The 27,482-nt window shown below is 37.8% G+C and overlaps 2 protein-coding genes across 3 annotated transcripts in view; both read right to left on the bottom strand.

Annotated features, from left to right (window-relative positions):
- tiam2a (TIAM Rac1 associated GEF 2a) overlaps positions 1 to 10,412 on the bottom strand; it is a 101,599-nt gene extending 91,187 nt beyond the window's left edge. Inside the window, exon 1 of the mRNA XM_032547212.1 lies at positions 10,394 to 10,412. The gene's annotated coding sequence lies outside the window, so the exon portion shown is untranslated. The remainder of the gene's footprint in view (positions 1 to 10,393) is intronic.
- The window catches only part of scaf8 (SR-related CTD-associated factor 8), a 28,764-nt gene continuing 10,325 nt past the window's right edge, over positions 9,044 to 27,482 (bottom strand). For both annotated transcript variants that reach the window (XM_032547213.1, XM_032547214.1), the window contains exons 3-20: positions 19,706 to 19,750; positions 19,186 to 19,347; positions 18,759 to 18,915; positions 18,547 to 18,674; positions 17,868 to 18,044; positions 17,706 to 17,785; positions 17,508 to 17,619; positions 16,792 to 16,923; positions 16,594 to 16,703; positions 15,860 to 16,053; positions 15,675 to 15,775; positions 15,042 to 15,155; positions 14,702 to 14,858; positions 14,285 to 14,415; positions 13,074 to 13,215; positions 12,943 to 12,990; positions 12,633 to 12,833; positions 9,044 to 12,251 (exon numbers count right to left, since the gene is read on the bottom strand). In XM_032547213.1, the coding sequence (XP_032403104.1) occupies positions 10,408 to 12,251; positions 12,633 to 12,833; positions 12,943 to 12,990; positions 13,074 to 13,215; positions 14,285 to 14,415; positions 14,702 to 14,858; positions 15,042 to 15,155; positions 15,675 to 15,775; positions 15,860 to 16,053; positions 16,594 to 16,703; positions 16,792 to 16,923; positions 17,508 to 17,619; positions 17,706 to 17,785; positions 17,868 to 18,044; positions 18,547 to 18,674; positions 18,759 to 18,915; positions 19,186 to 19,347; positions 19,706 to 19,750 (4,035 nt within the window). In that variant the 3' untranslated portion in view covers positions 9,044 to 10,407. The remainder of the gene's footprint in view (positions 12,252 to 12,632; positions 12,834 to 12,942; positions 12,991 to 13,073; positions 13,216 to 14,284; positions 14,416 to 14,701; positions 14,859 to 15,041; positions 15,156 to 15,674; positions 15,776 to 15,859; positions 16,054 to 16,593; positions 16,704 to 16,791; positions 16,924 to 17,507; positions 17,620 to 17,705; positions 17,786 to 17,867; positions 18,045 to 18,546; positions 18,675 to 18,758; positions 18,916 to 19,185; positions 19,348 to 19,705; positions 19,751 to 27,482) is intronic.

Here is a 27,482-nt window from a genome sequence, read left to right as displayed (position 1 = left end):
CCAAACAAACACGCACAGTCCTCGTTTGTGCTGGCAGATTTAATAAGCTCCCCTGTCACCCCGATTACACACACACACACACACACGCCCGCACACAAAAAAGACGAATTACTGTCTGCCTGCCTTGAATCACTGCTGGGCGAAAATCAGAGAGGGTGTTTGTTGCTTGTTTCTGTCTCCTTGACAACTCCTTTTGTTTTCCCACTCTGGTCCCTGTGTTTCCAACATCGGGGACTAGTAACCCGCGTATCCCAGCGGCTCCATGCCCACCACCAAAAGCAAAACAAGCAGACAGAAGAAAACAAGACGCAAAAACCACCTGCAGCCTTTAGGGTTGCCCCGTTCTGCAGGCGGTCATGTAAACAGATGATGTGTGTGTTTACAGATGTGAAGGAGCAGTGAACAGGAAAGATAAGCTACAATCAGCGACTGTAAGAACAAGAATCACATATTTCTGCCTCTGTATGATATGATTGACAGACACACATGGTTACCATGCGCCTTGCAAAGTATTCATACTTTTTAAAATGCTGTCATTACAACCATGAACTTTAATAGATTATGTTTGGATTTTATTTGATAGACCAACACAAAATAGTTGATAACTGTAAGGTGGAAAGAAAATTATACCTGGAGATTGTGGTGAGCATTTGTATTCAGCTCCTCTGTTTCAGCCTGTTTTTATCCTTTTGGGGTGTGTCTACTATAGCTTTGATATACTTGTCCACATTTAGAAAAATAGCTGAAACTGATTGAATCAATTTTCTGTAAATATGCATTTTTAAACCTTGTTAAATTCTTTTACCTGGTGACAGAATCTGTGCTCCGGGTGATCGTGTTTACACAACATTTTGCATGAGCAGGGTCATGATCTGGATAGCCTGTTCAAAATGACTGATCCCCACATCAACCATGTGACTAATATAAACATATTTATTTGGGTCAAGAGCTGAAAGTCAATACATTAGCAGCATATGATAAGTTACAGGCTGTGTATGAGAATTCCCCAGCTATTTATAGTGTAAAATTACACTGGCACCAGTAGACGAAGCCGTGAACTCAGGTCGCTCTGACATGTTGTCTCCGCCATCAAAATGTTTGCTTTTATTTTGCGCCCATCGCATACTGTCATCACTGCTTTTCCAGGTTGATCCGCAAGCTCATGTTAATAAGTCCACCCACATTTAGATCAGCACTTTAACTAGGCTATTCTTGCTCATGAGTATGCTTTAATCTAAACTATTCCAATTTACTTCTGGCTATGTGTTTATTTTGTCCTGCTGGAAAGTGAACCTCCGTCTCAAGTCTCCTGCCGACTCTAACGGGTTTTCCAACCCTGCATTTGTCCCCAGCCATCTTCCCATCAGCTTCTAGGTTCCTGCTATAGAAAAGCATTCCCACAGCATGATGCTACCACCCTGTTTCAGCACAGCTATGGTGATTTTATTGTGTTGGGCAGTCCTCTTCATATAGGCCAAAAATGTGAGTGTTCGTCTCATGTTTCTTCTTCCACATGTTGCTGTGTACATGTGTACGGATTGTAGCAATCTGTTGTTCAAAGCTTGGGTTGATGTTTTGTAACCTGACCCTGCCTTAAATTTCTCCACAACTTTATCCCTGGCTGACCTGATATCTTCATTGGTTCTACATGATGCTTGTAGAACTGCTTGTAGAAGTAGATGTGTGATGTTCATGTGGAGGTATCCAATTAAAGGGCTGAATACATATATACACCCACTAATGAGATTTTTAATCATAAAAACATGAATAAAATCATGAATAATTTGTTATAGTTCATGGCCGTTTACTACTTTGTGTTTATTTACCTCAGAAAATCTCAATAAAATATGATAAAATTTGTGGTTGTCATGAAGTGTTGTAGGGATATGAATACTTTGCAAGTAAATCTTTAATAATTTTTAAAGGACCAAGCTGTCTTTAGGTTTTAAAATTAAGAAAAATGTAAAAACTTTTACAAAAAGGGGATGGATAAATGCAATGTGTTGTTGATATTTGTTGAAAGTGTTGTAAAAAGATTAAAGTTTCCAAACCACTGATGAGAAAATGAGATTAAAAAGAATAATCACTGGTACTTTTAGTATAATTTTGTTCTGGAAATTCTATGCAATTATTTCACAAAAAAATAGAATAAACACCTGTTAAAATAGATATTTTTAGTTGTATGCTTATACACATTAGGTTTTTGGTTCTTTAGCATTTTTAGTCAAAGTCCTTAAGAGTCATTGTGAAAGGTCCAAAGACCCATTTGTAGTTGAAGATCGGAAGGTTGCAGACCCTTGGTGTAAATTTACATTCCCTTAATATACTGTGTACATTGCAATAGGTGTGCACGTTTCTTACCAGTAGATCGATAGTTCAGTTCGGTTCATTAAAAGGTTAACAAAGCCATCAGGTTCAGCTTCTAGACAACAAAAATGCTTATAAAAGCAATATAATATGGTAAATGATACTTCCATATCAGTGGTGTACGCATGGAAAATAAACCAGGATGTACTGTTCTAATTGAAAAAAGGCTCGATTATCAGAGCCACTCAGAGTTGTTGCATGAACTACAAACAGGGAAATCGTTTGATAATAACAAAGGACAGTCAGCATTTAATATAGCAAAGTAAACACAGTAAAGGAGCTGACCGGGAATTGTTAAAGCGCTGCCTCCTGTCTCATAATGAACCCCACCGAAACCTCTGCATCATGTTTTTTAAATAAAAGTGTAGCACGTTATGGTTTCATTTTGGAAATCAAAACTTATGAGGGTAATAAATGTTGCTGGGTGTAAACCCTGAGAACTTCTGAGCGTTTGGAACTATAGAAACTACCAACCTGCCCCTAAATTCCCAGCCACTTTAGTTGCCATGTGACAACAAATGTGACCTGCCTTTACCCTCTAAATCAATTTGCAAGTCCATGCTGGACTTGTTATGAGACTAAGTCTGCAGTCTGATTGGGGAACTTTGGACTCCTCCCTGTCTGGAAGAGTCTGCTGGCCGTGATAACAGAGAGCCAGGCAGGCAAAGGGAAAGTTACTCACATTCCCGTAGTGTTGAGTAATTACTGTGGAGGCCGAGTGTGAGCTGAGATACGGGATTCCTTCTCTGCATAACTAGGTGGACAGAAGATGGATGTCTTGGCTTTTTTTTTCTCCTAGCACTGACTCCATCTTTTGCATTCATGAATGTGTGCTCATGGTCACAGAACACAGTCACTCTGTTTCTGTCCATTTAGAATAGACTTTCATTGTCTGAGTGTCTGGTTTTATCCAGGTGGCTTTGGGAGGCCGAATCAATAGCTTTAATCAATTAGGAATGCAGCAAGTGAGAAACTGCAAAAATGAGCCAAATCTCAAATTCAAAGAACCGGGCTCCATTTATCATGCTTCGCTGATATTGATCCAAAAGAGGTGTGGAGAGAAGGGTCTGATGGAATACATTTAATTTAAGAAAGGTGACTCCAGAAGCGTTGTGACTGGATTTTCTCTGCTCCGACTTTAATCGCATTGTTGTTACAAAAGATGTCCTGTATAGATATGTTTTGGGTTTGCAGTGGTAAAAGAGGAGAAAAACAGAAGGCAGGAGAGGTGAGGACTGCAGATTTTGCTCCGGTGTGCGCTCTTGTTATGCAGGATGGTGCTACAGTGCCACACTGACCTCCAATGGTCAGACACGGTAGTGACACTGAAGGTATCACAGCAGCAGGTGTATGACATCTCTACTCTGTAATAGAACTAATTACTGAAAAATGTTCTCCTTCACAATAAATCAGGCCTTAATGTTGACTAGAACATTTTATGAGTCGCCTTGGTCGCTCAGCAATCCCTCTAATTGACTTCCTTACAGATGGGAACCTTTCCACATCTGACCCACAGCTTAAGCCACACATTAATACTCCCACAGGGTAAAGAGGCAGCAGAGTATTGGTATTTTGGGGCCTTTATCATTTAGATGCTCATGCAGGGGCAACCCCTACACAAAGGTAAGGTCTGCTTTGGTATTTTTTCTTTGGATTTCTCTACCATTTAAACCCACCAGCTACTTTTTTGGGGTACACCGAACTAGTACCAGATTGGATTCTGTTTGGCTTTTAGAGCTACCTTAATTCTTCATGGCATAGATATGAAAATGTCAGAAACCTTCCACTGAAGCATCAAGCTCATTGTCCTGTTCATGAAACCAGACTGAGATGTTGTAGACTGTATAACATAAAGCATTATTTTGCAGGAAGTTGTCACTGGAAGATGGATACAATACACAGGGAGGCTGTGATGTTTGAATAACTTGATTTTTACTAAGGAACCAAGCATGTGCAAAGTGAAAGTCTGTCACGCCATTACACTGTCTCAATAAGCCTGAACAATTTATACAAGCCTGGATGGAGTTACGACTTCTTGTAGTTTATACCGTATTCTGACCCTAGCGTCTGACTCATTGGACCAGGAAAACGTTTTCCTATTAGATACTGGAGGCCAGCTGTAGCTTCAGTTTCCAATCTTTAGCTGACAAGAGTGGTAATATTCAATGTAATATTATTCTGCTAAAGCTCTCGTGGTTCAAAGTGTTTAACCATAGAAGGTACTCCACATACCTTGGTTATAATGAGTGATTGCTTAAGTTACTGCTGTCTTTCTATCATCAAGAAACCATTCTCCTCTGAACCCTTACATCATCATCATCATCATCCACACAAGTACTGCTCAATGGATATTTTCTTCTTTTTTGGGACCATCTCTGTAAAGACGTTTTTGCATTCAAAATCCCAGTAGCTCATCGGTTTCTGAAATATTCAGACCAGCATGTCTGGCACCAACAACCACACCATGTTTGAATCCTATCAGATCCCCTGTTCTCCTCATCGGTTTGAACTTCACCGCATGTGGGCTTAAATGCATTGAGTTACTGCTATGTAATTGGCTGATGTAGTGTCGGAGATTTTTAAAAAGCCTCCTAGTAAGTTAATAAAAGTGGTCAGGGAGTGTATATTGAGAGTAAACATATTGAAGCATGAGCCTTCAGTATGTACACATATTTAGAAAATCCACGTTGATTTTCTAAAATCCATATGCGTGTTGGATTTTAGAAGACTCAAGTGAGAGAAAACTCAAAGCAGAAGTTTACTTTAATCTACTAATCATATTAAATGTATTTAATTTATGAAAACAACACCAGATTGTCCTTTTCCCCCCACTATAGAAAAATAAATACCTAGCTACTGGAAGAGCTTTAGAATTAATATTTAGTGTATAGTAGGATGTGTGCGCAGCGGCCAGCTCGTGTGTGTACATGTCAGTTTGGAGGCAGATAAAAGTGGATTCAAAGGCTGAGCCAGTCAAACCTCTCAGTCTGGAGGTCACTGGGATGCTGATCTTGGCTGACTGTCTGGGTTTTTGGGAAAACAGGTGTGCACTTCATAGTTATGAACGGAATAATTAAAGACACGCAACTGGATTCTTTCTGCCTGTCTCCACTCCCACTCAGGTTTTGTGGATTTTTAGTTCAGATATAGTAAATTAAATGGATGTAATTTTAGTTTTGTTTAGTGTAGGGTCAAACGGAGGACAGAACTTGATGAGACTCATCTTGAATTGATTTTAGTAGAAATAGTGCATGTAGCAGAAGACATCATTGTGGTTAGTTTAGAATGTGAGATTATAGTTCACATGAATCCTACTGCTTGTGTTTTCTGATGCTGGCCAGGGCAAGAGTGAGCACAATGTAGCCTGTTCCGACGTGCTGAGTAAGCACTTGCTCCAGCTGTAGCAGAAGGGAGGAGGGAGTCAGTATCTACTCCCTGCCCCCTTATATTACCTGGTTTCTTCTTTTGTTTTGCAGAGCTAAGCACCAGGTGGTATTTTTAAATATACACACACTGCATGAAGGTCAACGTGTAACTTACATAGAATTAGCTAATGCTACGGTTGCATAAATCAAATAATATACACATTTCTTGCTAGGTGCTAAATGTAATGCATTGCTCTGTGTAGACAGTAGTTTATCCAGTATTTCAGACTTAATGGGGCCTCATCTTTAAATGCTTTAAAAGCCAAAGCAATAGTTTTACAGTAAAAATTACTTTAAAAGGGAACAGGGCAGATTGAGTCATATTTTTACTTAAGAATTTTCCAAACAAGCCTTGATTAAATTCTTTTCTAACTCTTGATAAGTAAACATCTTTCCAGAATCACTGGATGGTAAAGAAAAGACATGGAGGTTATTCAGTCCTGCTGCATTCTCTGCTGCAACACTTGGACCATCAGTCATGATCTGGATCTTTTTATTGGACATGATGTTTCTACAACGTCTTCAGCATCAGTCAGGAGATTTTTAACTTTGAGTGAAAAGATCACTATTTCATTGTGTCATGGATGTTAAAAGGAAGATGGTTGAAAGAAGTCATTGCTCCGCAGATGGACAGAAAGTGCCAGGTTGACAAGTTTATATGCTGATATGGAAGGAGAGAAGCCTGAACATTTGGTGTTCACAGAATTTATTAACCTTTCAATCCCATTTGGATCTTCGTTATGCAACCATCTGAACAGCAGTGATGAGGCACACCCATATATAGACACTCCAGAAAGATCATAAGAATAATAATATTATGGTAATGTTTTATTAATGTATTTTTTGCAGCATAAGTATTTATTTTTGATTTAATAAATAAAAAGACTTACAATTAGGTAGAACTCAAAATATACACTATGTACTGTCTTATTCATTATTGTGAATTATGATGATTATGTCACATACTTGATAAGACCTTAAAATGCTAACGGATTATGCAGGTTCTGGATCCTTACTGAATAGACCTCATTTAAGTTCTGAATTAGTCTTTTGTTATTGTGCATTCAGTTTTGTATTAGAAAGAGACATGCTTACAATAATTTTTTTTTTTTTACCCCTCCAGGGGGTCTTTTTTTTTGTGGGCTCTAGTGTCCCTTATACGACAGTAGGCTGACAGGAAACTGGGAAAGAGAGGGGGGAAGACATGCGGCAAATATCGTCGGGTCCGGGAGTCGAACCCGCGACGGCCGCGTCGAGGACTCAAGGCCTCCAAATATGGGTTGCGCTAACCACTACGCCACCATGGCACGCCTGCTTACAATAATTTTGCAATCATGGGTTTTTGTTGTTGTAATGAGATACATGTGAGCATTTTGTGATTCATGGTGTTGGGTGCTGCGTGTCCCCAGCAGAAACGCGTTATATTTGTGGAGTGCATCTTTAAATGGGTGTGCCTCACTGCTGTTCACATGTTTAATGTGAAGAAGATCCAAGAGGACATAAAAGGAGTGCAGGAGTCTCTCCTTCCATGTTAAAACAGCAAAGTATAAAATAATCTAATAAACAGTTATTATATTCCTGCTTAATTACTGATTAAATGAATAGTGGTTAGTGAATAGCGAATACTGGATAAGTGCTTATTTTGTTGATCCTCTAAAGATTAGACATTGGGCAGAGTAAGATTCTGCAGGTATGACAACCCAGAGTAAAAAAATCTTTGGTTATTTATGCTGTTAAAAAAAGTCAAGCTAATTTTAACCATTGATCCTTTTTAACCAGTGGGTAAACTATAAATTATTAATATAAAAATGTTATAACATTTTTGTTAGGATTCTGATGGAAAGAAAAGGCACAGGTAAGTTTGTTTGATAGTGTTCTTACTACAACCTATTTTATAAACTCATAACTGATTTATCAATCACCCCTTTCAGTAAGATACTTTAAAATATAAAAACACAAATTTTATTCTATGTCAGTTATAAATTGTGAAATTTCTTCTTTTAGGTCAATGTCTACTAAATTAACAATTTTATTTATAGATTTTACAGATGTACAGGTCAGATGTAACACATGTAGAATAAGCACCTGCTTTATTTATGTTTTTCAGTAAACATGTTTATTGTACTTGACATTTGCTGTCTGTAGATCTGCTTTTTAAAGAGTAATGCAGTGGATCTAACAAGGTGATATTACTTGTTTTAATTAATTTTTACTTGCTCTTGTTGCAGAGCATCATCCTAATAAGAGTAAAGAGCAGCACACCTTTAGTGTCTGTACGCCATGACTTTCCAACCAGCCAGCCTTATTTCTTGCAAACAGAATCGACAGGAGTGAGTGGTAGTAAAAAAGGGCTTCTACATGTTTAATGTTTGAAAATTTCATACTTGTCCTGACTTGAATTTATAGATTCTTGTGGTACGTTTTAATAATACTCTGGAAATTTGAGAACAAACCATTTCTCTTCTTGGATTTTATTATCTGGATGTTACAGAAATCACTAAACATGATGCTGAGCTAGCTTTTGATTCGCTAATGTGGTATAAGGCCATTTTATTTTATTTTTTGGCGTCTGAGCCAGCTTGGATCCACTCTGTTTCAAAAATCCATAAGATCTGGATTTATTAAATTTATAACAGATTTTTTTACACTAAACAGAAAAACAAGTGACAACACATAATCAAAATAAATAGCCATATTTTATTGCACATTATGTTTTTTGTGATTATGTGTTGTCACCTTATTTTTTTTTACTAAGTGTTGCCATTCTTGGCCAGGTCTCTCTTGTAAGAGATTTTTTTATCTCAATGTGACAAACCTGGTTAAAGGTTATTATTTTGATGGTTACTGTGTTGTTTTTATAAAATAAATCATTTGAGCTGACTTGTTGCTGAAATGTACTATGCACATTAACTTGACTTATGTGTAGCTTGAAGTGCAGTTGACAATTTCTTTCCCTGTTTTATTCTTTTCATCACAATTCTTTTTAAGCAAATGAGTAGAAAAAAGCCTATACAAGTTAAAATTAACAATTGAACCTGATCTTTATTTTTAAATAACTTTTAATATGTGTGCAAATAAATGTAATTTTAGAAACTTAAGAATATTTATAACATGTACCTAAATACATGAACCATGCTAGATATTATTTCTATTTAATAGAAGCGTTTTTAATTATCTATTAAGTGTTGTGCATGAAATGATTCATCCGATCAGCTTTAACTGGAAGATATGACAATAACAGGATTAACAAATCTGATGCACCTTCAACTTTTATTTAACATCACAACTCCTGTAGTAGACATTTGGTTTTAGAGGAACAGCAGACTATAGATTTCCGGTATTATGCGTCAACAGAAAACCACTACAAGTATGAAATGAAGAGAGAAAAGAGGGTTAAAAACATGGCTACAGGAGGCCTGCATGCACAGGTGAGTGCTGTACAAGCTGTGCAGCTACCATTCAATCGACAGGTAAGTCAGTTCTGTGCTGGTGGCGTTCTTTTCAGAGAGCCCTCTGAAACCGAGTTGCACACACAGTCTGGTGTATGTCACACAGAGGCGTTGGGTAGCATTGTGAACTACAAATCCATTCAAAAAGGCACAAAGCCATCATCAACAGTCACCCAGCAAAAGCTTAGGTAAACATACAGGCTGAGATGATCAGAAACTAAAATCTAAAAGTTCCACGGTTGAATCCAACAAAGTGTACTGTGGATGGATGGTATAGCAGCAACTTGAGATCATCAAATCGACTGACGTCACACCATATAGTGTGTATGAGTCTGAAAAGCAGAGCAGTCTTATTTTTCCACTGGACCTGGGTCAGAAACAGTGCCAAAGCATGTGTTTTAGACAGAAAGAGCAGGTTTATTTCAAACTAGAACAATATGCACCCCCACATCAGAATATCGCTCTGTTTATTTGCTTTTTTCTCCACACTACTGCGTGATTTATCTGATGTCAATGAATTATTTGAAACAAATTACAGATCGTTCTCAAATTTAGGAAGTAAAACATATTTTTAAAATTCAAAGTAAAAATCATTATTTTCCTCAAATAAAAGCGTTTTGATTTTATGTAGGCAATTTCTTCTGCTAAGACACAGTAATCTTCATAAAACAACATAAAAGCATTTGTTTTAAAACTTTGCAACATCCATTTAACATTTGAGGAGACAGATTGGGCGAGCAGCTGCTGTTTTCAAGTATCTCATATTCTGCAGTCAATCCATTGTTGAACAACCGGGATTTCCCACTGTCTTCCATAGGAAGGTCAAAGCTAAATTTCCCAATATACAAGTGAAACATTTTGGCAGGCAATTGAATAAAACTTACCAAGCTTATATTAGTTAAAAATGGTGGTGTGGTTTTACAACTGAAAAAAAGGAATAAGGAAATAAAATACAAACAAAATCTATCAATAAATCACCTGATAAGCCATCTATATTAAGTACACCGGTATTTGTCAGGGATAAAATCTTTTGTCGTTGCTTATCAGACAACAACTGGTGTGAGTCAATATTCGTCATGTCCCGTGCTGTGGTAGTAGTTTTCTGACATGAGTACAGAGAAGAAGAGACAACTTTACAAAATGATCTTTTACCTACTGAGTGATGATTATGTCCCCTCAGTGTCTGTGACAGTGTCTACCACTGGCTGACTGGGAGCGTCCTCCTGGGGCTCACTCTGTTCATTGTTTAGGTCCTTAGGAGACGACATTTTCTCCTGCCGCAGCTCCGGTTCGCTTTGAAGCTGCAAAGAATGACAGGCGGGGCTTGAAGTGGACTCAGGCTCAGGGGAGGACTCTGGTGTGAGCTCGGCCATACTGACACTGTGCTGACCCGGTCCGTTAAGCCACAGGGGTTCAGGAATGGGGGCTCTCTCTCGTGCCCCTTTCTCATCCTCCTGTGGCTCCTCCTGCTTCTCTGCAGTGTGACGGCCATCTTGTTGGGTGTGGTTGGCGTGAGAGAAGCCTAGAGGTGAGTCATGGAGTGACCTCTCGCAGTCTGGGGAGGCGGTGGTCTCTGGGGTTGCTTCGGCAACGGGCTGAGGTGGTGATTTCATTTGTGGAGGGGTGTCTGGGTGGGATGGCTCAGACTGAGAGGGGGGTTCGGTTGATGTGCTCGGAGTCTGGCCGTCAGAAGAGCGACGGGGTGACCCAGCAGAGGGGGGGGACTTCGCCTCAGGCGTTGTAGCAGGAACTTGGGCTTCCTCCTTTGTCTCAGAAACAGGTGGGGGGTTCAGTGATGGGGGTGGAGACCTAATCTGAAGCTGAAAGGGCGGCTGACTCAGGAGAGGAGGTTTGGCCTGACCATGAGACTGGAAAACTGATGCTACCTGGGGGTTTAACTTAAGAGGAGCAAGAAGTTTCCCTTGATTAAGTGCCATGTTGGGATTAATGGGAGGAGTGGGAAGAAGAGGCGTAGGTAGTGGGAGGATAGGCGTCCAGCCTCCACGCTCTTTCTCCTTCTCATGGTCTCTGTCGCGGTCAGACTCCCTGGGGCGGTCTCGGCCTCGGTCCCTGTCCCGGTCTCTGTCGCGCTCCCTTTCCCGTTCTCTCTCGCGGTGGTGCCGATTACCATTCACGTCTCTCCTGAAGTCAAAATCTCGTTCATCTCGGTCTCTTTGCCTCTCCCATGGACGTCTTCGGTCATCTAGGTCTTTATGATGTTCACTGTTGAAAGGAGGTGTGGGTCCACCTCCTCTGTTCCAGGGCTGTGGCCCCCCAACAGGCCCAGCATTTACACCTGTTGGTCCCCCTGTAACGCCAGGTCGGTTATCAAAGCGGTTGGGGAAGTTTGGACCGGGTGGAGGCCGCTCATCCTGAAAACCTTTTGGACCACCTGGGGGCTGCGGTCCTCCTCGCATGCTGTCTCGCTCATCAAAGTCCCCTTTGCCTTGGTTCCAGCGGCTATCAGGAGTGAATCCTGCCAGAGCCTGCAGACGCCCCACTAAGCTGGACCTTGGTGGCTGAGTTCCAGGGGTCTGAAGCAACGGAGGTCTCCCTCCTCCTGGAACTCCCCCACCACCTCCAAGTGGCTCCCTATGCTCTGGCGGAGGGGTCGGCAGGAGCCCTGTGCTGGGCTTTTCCATCGGAGGGAAGCGGTAGTCTTGATCTTTGCCCTCATCCGCTCCAGAGGACTCGTCTTCTGTTTTAGAGACATTTTCATTGGAGAGGTTGGGGGCTCTGTTGAATGGGTCCATCTGAGGGAAAGGCGCCCTGGGACGAGCATGAAGGGAATTGTCAAGGAGGCCGGATGCTTGTTGAGGGGGTCCCTGCTGCATGATCAGGGGGAAACGGGCAGCTGCCCCAGGTTGAAGGAGGTTGGGTCGTACGTCTAGCGGCAACAAGCCGGGCATTCGTGGAGCACTCAGACCCGTCTGATGTAGTGGATGGGGTAGTGAAGCCGAGGGGTGCATTCCAAGGAGACCCATTCCACTGCGGACTGCATTCTGCATGCCTGCGAACAAAAACAAGTTATAGACAGAAATGTTAAGTCTTCAGAGTCAAATACTAAAGTCTCCAGATGGACTGATCAGACTTTTCCTGCCCTTTTCTGATTTACTTTCAGGTGTGACCTTGCATTTTCTTTTCCTCAGCTATTAAATCAACACGAGTTGCTTTTAATACAAAAGCTTGTACCAAAGTACCGTATGTGTTGTTGGATGATGCATTTCCCTAATTGAATGGTCAGATGCATTTAATTAAATCAAAATTTTCAGCATTTAATATTTCAATCAAAGGCAATAAAAATACGCTCTCTTTGATCGGCACATCTCTAGTACAGAATAGAAAAATTACAAACATAGACATTTCTAGAACAATAACAAAACTACCTCACCTTGTAGTGTGAGCTCTGCAGCAGCATCCATGCCCTCTGCAGATGGTGGAATTTTATCGTTGTTGGCCTGCTGAGTTTGGACTCCCACAGGGTTAAAAACACCGGCTCCTGGGATGGCCGATGGCAAAAAGCTGCCAGGAATGGTGCTAGTTGGAGGCATCACAGCATCTTGGTTGGAGGCCACTGACGGCTGCACTAGAGCTACAAAAGGTAGGAAAAAAAATAAAAGAAAAAACATCATTTCAAAATGTAAAAAAACACTATAAATCATTATGAATGGCTAAGAAAAAATGTAAGGAAAACAACTCACATGTGGTAACAGAGGCTATTCCTGCTGTATGTGGTGCCTGCATAAACCCTAGAACAAAGAAGAGAAAAAATTCAGTGTAAGCTCATAGATTTTTGGAAGTCAGATTTTAATTATAAATTTGTGTTGATTACCTGGTGGAGGCTGAGAGGCATTGAAGCCTGGTCTTAAAAATGGTGGCGGCGGTCCGTAGCCTGGTGGAGGTATGCCCATTGTGACAGGAAACGTAGGAGGCACCAAACCCATGGCACCAGGAACTGCTTGGGCCACTGGCAGCTAAATTTAAGTTTAGATGAAAATCATTAATTAACAGAAGAGCTAGATTTCAGATTATATATTTTGACATACACACAAAAAAATCACAGGATAGGTTTCAACGTTCATACTCAAAATTTTCTCACATTACAACTACAAACTTTGATGTATTTTATCAGATTTATATTTCATGCTGAGGATTCTGTGTTGTTATATAGTATTAGTTTCCTCTATTTGTTGCTTTGTAAAGACAAAAAGTGACATCTTTGTTTTTTCCTAACTAGAGAAACATTTTTTGCATATTTGCTGTGTTCTACATGGCTTGTAGAAAACTTTAAATAGGAGATCCAATGGCACTTAAAAAGCAAAGGTTTTCTTCTTGTATTTCTTCCATAAGGGTGAGCTTTATGGAGCAGAATAATTTTTTTTTCATCATTGACCTCTTGGTAACTTCTATGAGGAATCCTCTACTTTGTCCAGCTTAGTAAGTTTAGGTGGAAAGCCAAATTGTCAAAGGTTTGCTATTGTTCGAACTTGTCCATTTTCAGATGATTGTCATCTGAAAATGGAAGCTATGATAGACTTCAAAAACTTAAGATGTTGTTTTGTGAGCTACACTCGTTTTAAACTTCTGCATTGCCTTTTTTCTGATTTGTCTGCCGTGAAGATCATGATGAAGATCATGATGATGATCTTCACGATGATGTTTATTGACTAATGTTCTCTTAACAAACCTCTGAGGTCTTCAGAGAGCACTTTTCCACCCAGATTGATTTACTACTCTAGTTACTTATCAGGAGAATTCTGAACTGGTTAATTTGGAGTTTATTTATTCAGATGAAATGAGGCTAAATGCATAACACACTTTTCAGATTTCTAATTGTAAGGCAAGAAGAATTTTGATCAGATGATCAGATGAAATATCATCAAAATACACTAAAGTTTGTTTTTGCAAATATTTGAAGAGGTGAAATAAGAAAAACATGAAGGGTTCTGGATGCTTCTGTAAGGCACTGAAAAATCTTTATCATTTAGTTTCCACTCCTGTACAATTATGCTATATTGGCCTTGCAGACAAAGCTCCTCTCACCTGTACAGGCATCATAGTGACCTGCTGGTTGTAGGTCTCAGTTTGGGTATTAGATACCACTGTGGCCTCAGTGCTAACCGCCTGGCTTGCAATTTCCTTGGCTGGTTCAGAAGTCTTGGTTGTTTCCCACTCTGCAGTCACAGACAAAAACAAAGTAATTAAAGATTAAAATTCAAGTATTCAATGTGTTTTAGAAGACATTCTATCCGTAATGAAAAACACTTTTTAAAGAAACTAGGGATGATTATTGCAGTAGTTTTACAGGTGACCAGGGTATAAAACAAAATTCCTAGTTTAATAAAATTCCAGATATTTCCTGTCAGAGTGGTTGTGACTTTCTACTACTTCCACTTGAATAAGAACTGCAAGTGAATCAATAAATCAGGTTTCTGGATCAATAAAACAAGATGTTTTTACCATCGTTGACAGTTTCTTGATCAATAATCCCCCCTTCAGCAAAGTCGTCCAGGTCATCCAATTTGACCTTCTCCCATGGTATGTAGGTGACACCCAGGTCTGCATCCCAAAACTGCTTGTACTCTTGTTTTACACCTTTGTTCAGAGCCCAAGCAATCTGAAAGACAAGGACGCAGAAAGGTCAAAACAACCTTTTGAAAACAATTTTCTTCCAGCATGAAAGGATGCACCTATATGAAGGTATGCTGTCACCACTAGAGGTCAACAGTGAGATTAAATTAGATGAAAACATTAAAAGGATTGAGTTTACAACAAATCAAATTATAAAGGAAATGGGAACCTTGATGATCTTGGAGCCGATTTTAAAGGAACCAGTGCTGAGCTTCTGAAGGGCGCGGTATGCATCCTGTCTATGAACCATACATATGTAGGCGCAGCCTCTGGGTGGGATCATCTGCAGACACACATTATGTTACATGCATTGCTTTACACTTGTAAATTTCCTAGTGGTTTACATGCAAGACCTACATAAATTACAAGAAATAAGTTAGGAAAGCTATCTTAATTATTTAATGACAAAATAAGAATGTGCATTTGTAGTGCTGTCAAATTGTAAAGTAATCTCTAAATTCTTCAGACAGGAGAATTTGTCTACAACAAACCTAATAAAAGAATATGCATTTCTCAAGAAAGCAAAATAAAAAATAATTTAAGACTTTCAGGGGATATATTTAAATTCAAGACTTAGAACGTATATACAGAAACCCTGTGTATTAGACATGAAGTAAAAATCTGAACAAATAAACACACCACAGAATACTGACAGACTTGTGTGACTTTTGGGAAAAATAACAGATATGTTAAAGCAAAAAACAACTGTTAGACCATTAAGAGCCGTTTTACTGGACAAATTTCAGACATCAAAGAACCGACTGACAATTACATTAGAGGGGCAACCAGGGCATCTACTTACGTTGATGGACTCAATCTGGCCAAACTCTTCGAACAGATTGGTGAGGTCTTGCTGAGTGGCCTTTTTATCCACCTGGCCCACCCACAGTGTAGTGCTGCACACTAGGCACAAAGTGAAAAACAACAACATAAGGTAAGAAATACAATTACAGAGTTCACCACCAACCCAAAGTCGCTTATATTTACCACTAAGAGTCTTGGATCGTATGGGGGGTAATCCTTTCTTCTGCCGTTCCTTCTCTCGTTCCCGTGCTCGTCTTTCACTGGAGTAAGAACGTGACGACTTCCTCTTGCGATCTCTGGAGCGGGAGCGTGATCGCTTGCGATGTTTACGTTTCCGTGAACCAGAGCGGGACCTGGATCTTCTACGTTTGGGAGATCTAGGGCAAGGCGAAACAAAAATACTTGAAAATGATCTCGGAGCGGAACCTACACTACTCATCAACTATTGGAAACACCTATCATATAAAATTTGATTAATGTTTGACAAAATATTATTTTATTTCCATTTTTAAATTCTAGAAAAAAATTAAACATATCCAAAAGAGAATGGAAACCTTTACTTGAATGAAACTGTTAATATTTATGATTTGCATGACTATGAAAAAAAACAGGATGCAGCTTAAAACCTACAAATCATTATGTGTGCCATTAGTGTCACTATCCAGGACAGTTGACTGAAATTGCATGTAGGGCTTCTACAGTAACTTTATTTCAAAGTTCCAGACTTAATTTTATATATTTTTTGCCAGTTTTTCAATCACTGATATTTCAATACAAGACATTTGTCTTGTCAAATGTTTCGTCTCGCCAAAGGGACCATACACGACTCAGGAACCACAAGTTGCAGACCCCTGCTCTAGCCTTTGAACAAGAAGAAAAAGCACAAGCACAGCAGGCAGAATAAAAAACTGGCTTACCTAGAGCGTGACCTTGAGCGTGTCCGAGAACGTGCGCTTAAGGTCTTCTTCTCCTCTGCTTCAAAGATCTCCTCCTCCATTCCCTCGGGGCCCTCATCTAGATCCATGTCCTTGGGAAGTCAGCAATTTTTTTACGATTAAAGTAGCAAGCATAATTCGCCATAACTCAACAGTTCAGTTTGTTGTTAAACCAAATACCTGCTGTTGGTTGTCTATGGAGTCGTCCATTTTATTCTCTGGCTCAGGAAGCTGTGGCTGAGCGCTGCTCTGAGCAGTTGCCACCGAGTTTTCCTGCCCAAAGATGGAATCCTGCCCTTCTATGTTCATGGCCTAGAGGAAGCAACAGAAATAGTTACACACAACTTTCTAATAAAATAGTGAACAGAAATTAACAATTTTTCTGCACTTGTCCTAGACAAGTGCATCTTAAATTAGAATGATATTGAAACATTTATTTCAGTAAACCTTAGTTCATAAACATTGATGTTTATCTTTTCAATTTTTTTTTCTTTTCTGTCACAAATGTTTCAAATCAAACTAATTCCAGTATTAGACAAAGACAACCAGATTAAATATAAAATGCGGTTTTCAAATGATGACTTGATTTGTTAAGAGAAACAAGCCCATCCAAACCAACCTGACATTATCTGACAAAGTAATCAGGCCTTACTTGTCTCAGTTATTTTTCATTGTTCAACAGTAAGTCAAAGACTGGACAAAAATTTGCCAACAAAAATTTTTTAATTTTGGTGATCCCCAGGACTTCAGAGTGATGAAACAAAAGTATAATTCAGCCTTTTGCATCAATGAAATAAGTTAACTTTTAAATTATGTTTTCATTTACTTAAATGCACTTATACGAAGGAATAAAGAATCCCCTTTCTTGAGATTAGTGGTCTCTGACTGTGATTTACCTTCTGCTGGTGCTCTAGCAGCTGCTTCTGAAACTGCTCCAGGTTTTGTTGTTGGAGTTGCTCAGCCAGTTGATGAAAGAGTGAGCTGTTAATAGGCTCAGACACCATGGGCCTGGAAATGATCAGAAGCTTCATTTAATACATAGACCTAACATGCAACTGAATGAAAATCAAAAGAATAAAGCACTCTGAACTTACAGTTGAGAAGATGAGGAATCCTTTTTAGATTCCTCACTGCGTTCTGAATCGTTTCCAAAGTCAAAAGGACCCAACAGTTTCTGTAACAAAATCCAGTAATCGCATTAGCAACACTTGGCAAACTCAAAAGAAGACAGCAATAGTTGCTGACTGCAGCTTTACTTTATTAAAAGAGGAGACTCTTTGCTCCAGGGGGTTGAGGCTGTTGGCTGTAGCGGCAGCAGTGAGCTGAGCTGTCAAAGCTTGTAATTGGACCACCAGGCCAGCATCCAAGGCCTGCAGCAGGGAAGGCTGGGGCTTCTGCTGCTGCATCTGCAGACTCTGGACCAGTTGCTGAAGCTGTGGCATAATGCACAGAACATGACACGTTGCATTAACTGCAACTTGTAAAATGCAAATCTATATACATTTGAGCATAATGCCGTTACATGTCACTTTCTTCTATGCCCTCTCTTACTTTAAGAAAGATATACTTTTTATCACTAAAGGAAGAGAGGAAAGAATGAAATATAATCAACTTCTATATTTTTCTGGCCTTTCTGTGCAATTTTAAAATATCATGGTTGATATTCCTCCAATAGTCGAGCTTTAAATATGGACTCTGAAAACTGGACGGATGGATTTTGGTGGGCAAACACAAATAAATGTATGGAAAACTTTTAGACAATAGAGTAAGAAATCAAATCTGGAGGCACAAATATTTGTATTCTAATTTGTTTTCCCACAATTATCCAGAGCAGAGATACACTTGAGTCAAACGGCAGACTTTTACAGACAACGGCAGTCCACTGCTGCACAAAAAGCAATTTACAGTTGAAACAAATAGTCTATATCCGCTCACCTGTTGTCCCTGGGGACTCTGCAGGATTTGTGCAACAGCAGCAACAGTATCTGTGTTTGTGATCTGGGAGGCCCAGTCTGGCAGACCTTGGACTATATTTGCTGGAGTGGCGGGCGTAGCTGGGGTGCCTGAATAGACAGAGAAGGGTAAACACTGGTGTCAGAAGTTATCTGATGTGTGTTTTTACGCTACCTGCATGTGCGTTTACTTACCAGGTGTAGTGTTATTGATCGGCGCAGTGCTGCTGGGCAGGACAGGCGTCGTACTGGGAGGGGGAATTCCTGCAGCCATGTCCAACAGAGGCTGGATGATGTCGCTCTTGAAGACAGCATTCTTCTGCCACAGATTCAGGACTCGCACTATCTTACTCTGGAAAAAAAGGTAGATGACAGCGACATAACAGTACAGTGAGTAAAGCTTTACCTCAAACAATACAGGATTATACTTTCTGTCCTTGAGGGTTTGTTCCATTTTAAAATTAAACTAGACCAATTGAATTGGAATTAAATAAACAGCAGAAACCTGTTTTTTAAATTCCAATTTAACATGTAACATGAAGTTCAATCACATCACTACAAACCAGAGAAATGGAAGGGCAACAAAGCTAAACAACCAGAAAACTATAAAAAATCTTCTGACCTTGTCATCTGGAGGGCAGCGATAAAGGTGTTGGAACGTTGTGATAATGTTCTTGCTGAACCGTGGCGCAAAAACATCCTTCTCTGTCCCAAACTGGTGGCGGGATTGTCTGACTATGGAGTCGATGACATACAGCCCAGGGACTTTGTATTCTGCCTTGCACTGTGAGAAAAACACAAATTCACATTAAAATAGAGATTTCTATGAATTCTCTGTCAGCTGATACTTCAGGAACACAAATTTAGACCAATTTAAAAACACTAATTACAAATATGAAGAAAACATAAATGTTCTACACACTTTCTGCAGATGGTTAAGATTAAAAAGAAAATATGTCCGCTGTTTCAAAGTAGAATGCAGCTGATGTTTACTAAAAAAAAATATGATTTTGAATTATTCCATCCAAAGTTACTTCATAAATTAATACAATTCTTCATAAAGAAACACAAAAAAAATTCTTTACAAAGATGTCTACATTTGCAAACATAACAGACAGATCCTAATTAATAATTTAACTTACCTTCTGAATGAACTTCTCTACACTCTGGACAACATGCTTGTAGAACTGAAAGAAAAAAGAAAATATTTTCAATGAATTTAACAGCTGTATTTGCAGCCACAGCAACCTAAGGCCGGAGGGGGATGCAGAAGCTCAGCCTGATGAAAATCTGAGAAATGAACAAAAAAATAAACTGCATTTTATTTAGGAAAAAACGTGTTGAACATTAACTAATCAATGAAGTCATTGTAAGAGATTATTTATTTGGAGAGTTCCCTATTACCTAGCATGCACGAGTGTATCAAGAAGGAACCTAGAAACATATGCAAACTCCAAACAGCAAAATGCCCAAAAGTTAAACTGGAAACTTCTGAGATTGAGCCACAATATTTGACATGATCAGTCATGTCAAAAAGGGTTGCTTGATGCAAGAAAAATAATGCACCAGCATAATCATTGCTGATTATTGTCCATAATACATTAGTTGATGCAAATCCACAGATTTCTCACTCTCTCAAAGAGCTACCAGCACTCTGAACTGGAGTATATTGGTCATTGAGTCAAATGTGGGAATCTATTGCAGGGAGACGCCACCAAACAGGCTGAGTTTATTATTGCCAGCCAATAAATCTACTATTCATAAACTATTGCACACATGGTTATTGGAATGGCAATATATTTTAAAGAGAAGGTGCAGCTCCACTGTGAAAGAATATCATTTATAAAAAGCAAAACGGACCAAACAGATAAATCCAATTCTTTGTGGGTTGCGAAATGAGCTTGTGTCTTTTTTGAGACAAATCCAATAAAAAGACAAAAGAACAGAAAACAGTTTGTACCACCATGTGATGAACATTGGTTCTGTTCTGCTCTGTTAGATAATCTGATAAACACATAAACGCAAAAAAAATTAAGCTGCAGTTGATAAAACAACAAAAAAATGTCACAATCCAAGACCATTTTAGATTATGATTAACATTCAAAGACATGAATTACAAAAACATAAGAAACATTCCAAGCATTGAGCATCTCACAGAGAAAGGTTCAATCTGTCATCTGAAAATGAAAAACAAACTGCACAATCTCAAAAATATCAATAAATGCCCATTCACCTAAACTGAAGTGTCAGATATAGAGAGCATTAATCAGAGAAGCCATAATATACATAAAAAGAAAAGGCAGCTGACAAGAGACTAAACTTTAGAAGAAGCTGTAGAGATCCACAGCTTAGATGGGAGAATTTTTGACAGGACATCCATTTGTCGTGCAGTTCAAAAATCTGGCCCTTACAGAAGAGCTGCAAGGAGAAATCCGGTGTAGAAAGAAAACCATAAGAAATCCAGCTTAAGAGTTTGTTGCAAACCAGGCAGAAAACACACCAAACATGTGGTAGCTGTGCTGGCCAAGTGAGACCAAAATGTAACTTTCTGCCCGACATGCAATATGGTATGAGCAGCAGAAACAAACACTGCACATCACACTGAAAACACTGACAAAACATGGTACTGGCATAATCATGCTATGGGGGATGATTCTCTTTGATAAGGATGGGGAAACCAGAAAAAGAAGAAGACATCAATGAATGAATATTCACAATTAAGGAACAGCAAAGGGATAATTCTGACCTATAATTAAACACACAATGTGTTTAATAATTTTTTTATTAATTTAATGAGGTTCATGTGAGGTTTATGCTTAATATGAATCAAGTACTTGTGAAACCTTCTTTGACATAGTATTTTGTTTGTGTAATTAGATAAATCAGGCTATTTATTTAAAAGGGGTCAAGGAATCTTTTATCCACAGGTCTGCAAATATTTTTACATCAACCATGAATTGTTTAGTTTTAAGGACTGTCATATTCACTGCAGCAACTAACATAAAGATTGAAAAATGATTAAACTTAAGTCAATTAAATCTGATGAGTTCTCATCAGAACACGTCTGTGTCTGTACATGTTGAATATGTAAGTAATACATCTGGATATACAGTCAGTTAAAGCAGGTTTCTTCCAAATCTCAATTCCTACAGAAACACAATCACTAACAGGAAGCTTAGTCCCAGCTTTAGCCTTTACACTAACTGTTACAGTAACATGGAGTTACCATGAATGTTGTATCACATTATGGGTGCCAGTGATATCTACCACTCTCAATTTCTCCATTTTACACTTAATAACGTCACTGAAGTGTATATTCAAAATTTTTACTCTGTGTATCATCTTAGTACTGATGATTAATGCCAGCTGTCAGAGCTTCCAATTGTAAATCTTGCTATCAGCCTGTAGATGGAGCCATAGTGAAACTGAATAACTGAAGTAAATTGGATGCTTAAAATGTCCAGTAAACTCAGTTTGCAAAATGTAAGACATTTTTACCTAAATCTTAATGTTAAATGTTTCAATATCGTTCCAAAACACTGCAACAACCAGTAAAATTACTAAATCTTTTTAATGTTCTACATCTGAGGATTCCTCCTGTTCAGACAAGGTCCAGAGAAGGATTTGAATAAAAAAAATTCTATACCTGGTCTTTATTTTGTGTCTATTTCTATACCCACTGAGAGAACCATTTTTCTCTACAAGTCAAAGTCAGACTTTGCATAAATGTTACACCCTTATCTTCTACATTAAACACACAAAATAGAATTAAATATCCTTCCCAGGGTGTCAAATATCAATAAAAAACTGGCATGTGATGCTTATTTTCATGGCATATCTCACTATTTTTCATTTTTGTTAAAGAAAATGATCAAGTACCTGCATGACTATCAATTTGTGATGGTTTTAAAAACAGGTTGAGGAGCAGATTCAAAATGATTGCAGTCCTTCACCCTTAATTAGACTAAGAGTGCATTCACACCAGCTCAGTTTAGTTTGCTTTAATCAAACTCTGATTTGTTTGTCTAGAAAGTCCAGTTTGTTTGGGAAGGTGTGAATGCACAATTGAACTCTGGTGTGGTTCGAATGCATGTGTGAATGCCAGACTAGAGATCGCTCCAAAAGCGGTAACCGGACTACAATGCAGTACATTCTGGTTAAATACAACCAAAACAAACATGCGAATCTAGCACTTGAGTGAAAAGTGACTTGCAGTCTTCTACCAACAACAAAAGCGAAATCTTACAACCATTAAAATCTGACGTCATTCTATTTTACTTTATATTTCACCATAAAAAAAACCTAACTATTCTGTTACTATGAAACATAATTATTCATTTTTATTAAAACTGCTTTAATGCCATTCCTTTCTTTACTAGCCATTAAACAGAACTGTTGTGAGCATGTAAATATAAAAATCTGAAAGCCTGTCATGGACCAATCCTCCTAAATCGGCTCACATTTCTGTCTTATTGTCAACACATCATCTTCCTGTCTGGATCAGCATTTCATAAATAATCACAAGAATGTTGTCACCAAATTGAACTTTGATTTTCAACACTCAACAAAATGGAGCAGCAGTAAAATTAAAAAGTTACCAAATACTAAAAAAGCAATCTATAGGGTTTTGCCACATTTCCGAAAATTTAGGACCAACACCTATCTACGATCATTATGATTTAAACTTAAGATCTCTATAAATTGCAAATAATTATTCAATAAATTATTTTCTTTACTTTATAAGTTAGATGTCAGGCACAACTTTGTTAACTTGTTTTTCAACAGAGGCCTTTGACTCCAGTTAATGTGATCAGTAAAAAGTATGTATCCCCTTGTCCTCAAACTAAAAACCCATTTTGAACAATAACTTGACAAGTTTAATATAACAATTTGTTAAACAAACTAACATTTATTTCAAACATTTCATGTTCATAAAAAATGGTGCAAAAGGTGCCAGCTCCTGCTCCAAATGAAAACTCACAAAACAGCAGGTATTCTTAATAAAGGTCTATTATTATTTTCCATCACATGATATAAAATAATTTCTACCACAGCAGATGGAAACATTCCAAATTTTCGCTTTAATAAAACAAAATCTTACTGTGTATGCATATAAAAGCGATGGTGGCAGGTTTTAATATCTTTTCTAATATTCTTAAAGGCTTTAAATTAAATATTCTGAAAAGAGTGTAGCCCTCAGAGAATCTGGTTTTTCATTTCATTGTAATTGGTTGTTGGTACAAAAAAAGTCATTTCATAATATTTCTTGATTTAAGACTTGCATAACAATTCAGAGCTTAGAAATAATCTTTTAAAAGTCATTCAGCAGGCTTTTATAAAATCCTTCATGCTGGCTGTGGGAGTAAGCTGCTGTAATGCTTGGCAAACTGCACTTTTTCATTTCATTCATGTTTTTAACAACAATTTACCAGTTGGGAGATGTTAGACAGACTGGACTAGAGTGGGTAAAGGGACTAATTCAAAAAAAACATTTCATTGGTTGGATCAGAGGTCCAGAAAAAGTAATTACTGGCAGGTTTTCTGCAAGTTGGAAGTGGGTTAAATTTAAGAAACCATAAAGATCTATTTAAAACAATTGCAATGTATGATGTAAATTCTCTGCATTTATTGCATACTTCCATAAATGCAGTTTCCAGTGATGAAACAACTGGTAGTGCATAATGTAAGATAATTTTATGCCCTCTAAAGTATTAATTTTAGCGAAAATAAAAAAACTTTTTTCGAGACATCATTGGAATTCAGTAGAAATACTTTAAAGAGGAGTTTAAAAGACTATTATAAATTTCTGCAGAATCTGATATTTTTTATTATATTTAATCTGTGACAAACACAAAGAAAAAATTGCCTAGTAAAAATCCAAACATGTGGCAGCTAATATTCAAAAGTTAAATTACAGGAGACAATATAGAAAAAAAAGAAGGATAGCCATTTTTTTAGACCAGAAATTTATGAAAATTTACCACCTAACTAAATCAATGAGTGCATCAGAAAGGTGAGCTCTGTGTGTCTGAAGCTTTATTTTTAGTAGCGAAAAATTGTCTATGTCTATGCTCCTGGCAACAATATCCATGCTGAAACACTTAGTCTTAGCATGATTAAAAGAGAATCATAGGTTCTGTCACTGTTCTGGAGTTCAATAAACTCACAGCATCACAAGAATCACTAAGACAATAGAACTGAACAATGATTCTCAGCTATATTGTGTTAATAATCCAGCTGTTAAATGGACAATAATAAATATTTGTATCTATTTTTTCTTTATTTTAAAAATCCATCTTTGGTGCAACACTTTTTAGATCTTGACTTAAGTCAAGACCAGCCCAAACCTGGAGTCCAGGTCATGCAACAGAATAACTTGGAGAGAAAGGGATCTGTACTGCAACTGCTGCAGTGCAAGCATGGAGTACATCATCTATGCTAATGCATCCTATGATTTGTGGTCTTTTTTTTTTCTTTTCTTTTTTTGCTGTTCATAATTAGGCACATTATAGTTTGGTTAGGGTAGAATAAAACAACTTTTAATATATTAAATTCAGACAATTGAATAAAAGACTTCAGGAACCTTTAGAGGCCCTAAAATTAGTGCTGAGATTTAAGTTACAAAAGTTATATTCATGCAACATAATTTGCAATAGAAGATGTCTGTTTGGCTTGTCCAATAGAATTCCAGTAAATATCAGAACAAAAAGCTCAACCTAAATAAAAACGCCATTTCCTCCAATGTTAAAGCTGGAGTTTTTTTTATATGAAAAACTAAATATTTTCAGCCACTAAGGGAATAAATGGCTAAAAAGTTAATACAGAAAATGCTAAAGAATTAACTTAAGTAAGATTTATAAGTGCTGTTCTGCTAACTAACTAACTAAAGAGCTCTGAAATACCATATCAGGAAAATAATTCCAAAATAATTTCTGGAGTTTTATATAACAGCATGTGTTTTTGTTACATTTTCAACATCCTGTAAAAGGCAAACAGTTGACATGAGTTTTGTCTAGAAAAGAAGCATTTAATATCCATCACAGAGGTTGGGTTTTCAACATTGAGCTCAGTAACACTCAGGTTTGTAAAACTTGCTCAGGCTTTTCATAGTAATACATACAACAAGTCAGCAAAGACTCAAAATAACTATTATTTATAAGTTTATTAGTCCATCAATTGCCATTGTTAAACCATGAGCTGACTAAGATTAAGCTTAGTTCAATTTCACTAGCTGTGCCCGGACCTGATTTCTGACCAACAGAATAAAGAAATCCTAAATAGAACCATGTTAACAACATAAAGTAGGCTAAAAGATGCAAAGCAACATATGTACCAATCTAAAGAAATTCAAGAGCCGAAGAGAAACTTATTAGCTTCACTCATCAAACTATGGCTACTTCATGGTTTCATAGAGGATGTAGAGATACAAGTTTGACTGAGAGGAAGATATCAGCTATTTAAATATCTGTAGAAACAAAAACAGAAGTTGTCTGACCCTCTCCAAATAAAATCGAATATAGAAGAACCACAAAAATTATAGTCAGCTATTAACACATCATAACATTTTCTATTTAGTAGATACTCAATATATTTTCATGTCAATGCCTGCTGTGCCATATTAATTCACTCATGTTGTTACATAACTTTGCACAGCTGCATAACAAGTCACCACAGCTGTTCTCTCACAGTAAATACCACACAAGGACTGATCCATCTTCAAAAGCCAACTCGTACTGTAAAGATCAAACTAATAAAATACTGCAGGACTGTTATTCTGCATCATTGCTCCTCCTAATCATACATATTTTATCACATTTTATATCTATGCTTAGACCCAACAGTGTGTGCAAAGGTGCACCAGTCTCAGTTACATTGTGGTGATAGTCTATCAACTGTCTCCCTTTTCTGTCAGTACTGATACGTGGACACATTAGAAACGCATCAGTAAGACAGTCAGAGATCAGAATCAGAAAAATTTTCCCTCAGACAGCTCTGATCAGTGACCAGCAAGTAAAATACACAAAATTACTTTTCCTTACCTATTAAATGCATCAAAACTAATCATTCCTACCATTTATGAATTAAACACAGAACCAACAGAATGAATTATAATTTTCTGACTTCATCAAAGAACCTGTAGTAAGCCAAAACTGTAATCAACAGGGCAGACCAACAAAACCTAGAAATCTGTATTGGGTAGAAAAACCTGATCTTCAGTTTCAACAAGTTTACTTTAGTTAATATAGTAGAATCATACTTCAATTTACTCCTTATGAAATGTATTACATTTTGTCTTAGATATATCAAGCTGCTGGTTTAAGATTGAAAAATGAATTTGTAGAAGAGATTCCTAAGATGTTAAAAGCAGTTAAACTTTTTCCAGAGATCCTTCTAGAAATTATTTTAGAGCAGTTTGGGGAGAAGGAAAAAGTCTGCCACTTTATTTTTTTCCATGTTGATAGCAAAAAATTGCTATCAAATATCAAGCCTCTTTTATAGAGTAGTAATAAGGTTTAATTTTTCTTTTTAGGTTGTGACACGCTACGTTAGAAGAAAATGAAAAAGAATTCTAAAAATAAACAGTTTCTATGAAAGTCTAAAGATTTATGTCGGCTCAAAGTAGGCAACAGCTTTCCTTTATAGTGCTAAATGCTAACTAAGTACAACTGTTTAATTTTGTTACACCGCTCACATTTTATGTTCTGTGGTATGTAATAATAATGTTAATCACACTCTAATTAAGAAAGACAATATACTGTAATTCCCATTAAGTTGGATTGAATTTCTAAAAACAAATCTTATCACTTTGTAACCTGGAAAATATAGTTCCTTTATTCAAACTTTTATAGATCTCATTATTTTTCAGTAACTGCTGCACTATGCAATTTTTACCATGTTCTCTCACAGTACCATACATAT

Source organism: Xiphophorus hellerii, chromosome 19 (assembly GCF_003331165.1).
Source record: "Xiphophorus hellerii strain 12219 chromosome 19, Xiphophorus_hellerii-4.1, whole genome shotgun sequence".
Lineage (NCBI taxonomy): Eukaryota > Metazoa > Chordata > Actinopteri > Cyprinodontiformes > Poeciliidae > Xiphophorus > Xiphophorus hellerii.
The sequence above is the reverse complement of the archived record's forward strand: the minus strand, read 5'-3'. Positions and strand labels throughout refer to the sequence as shown.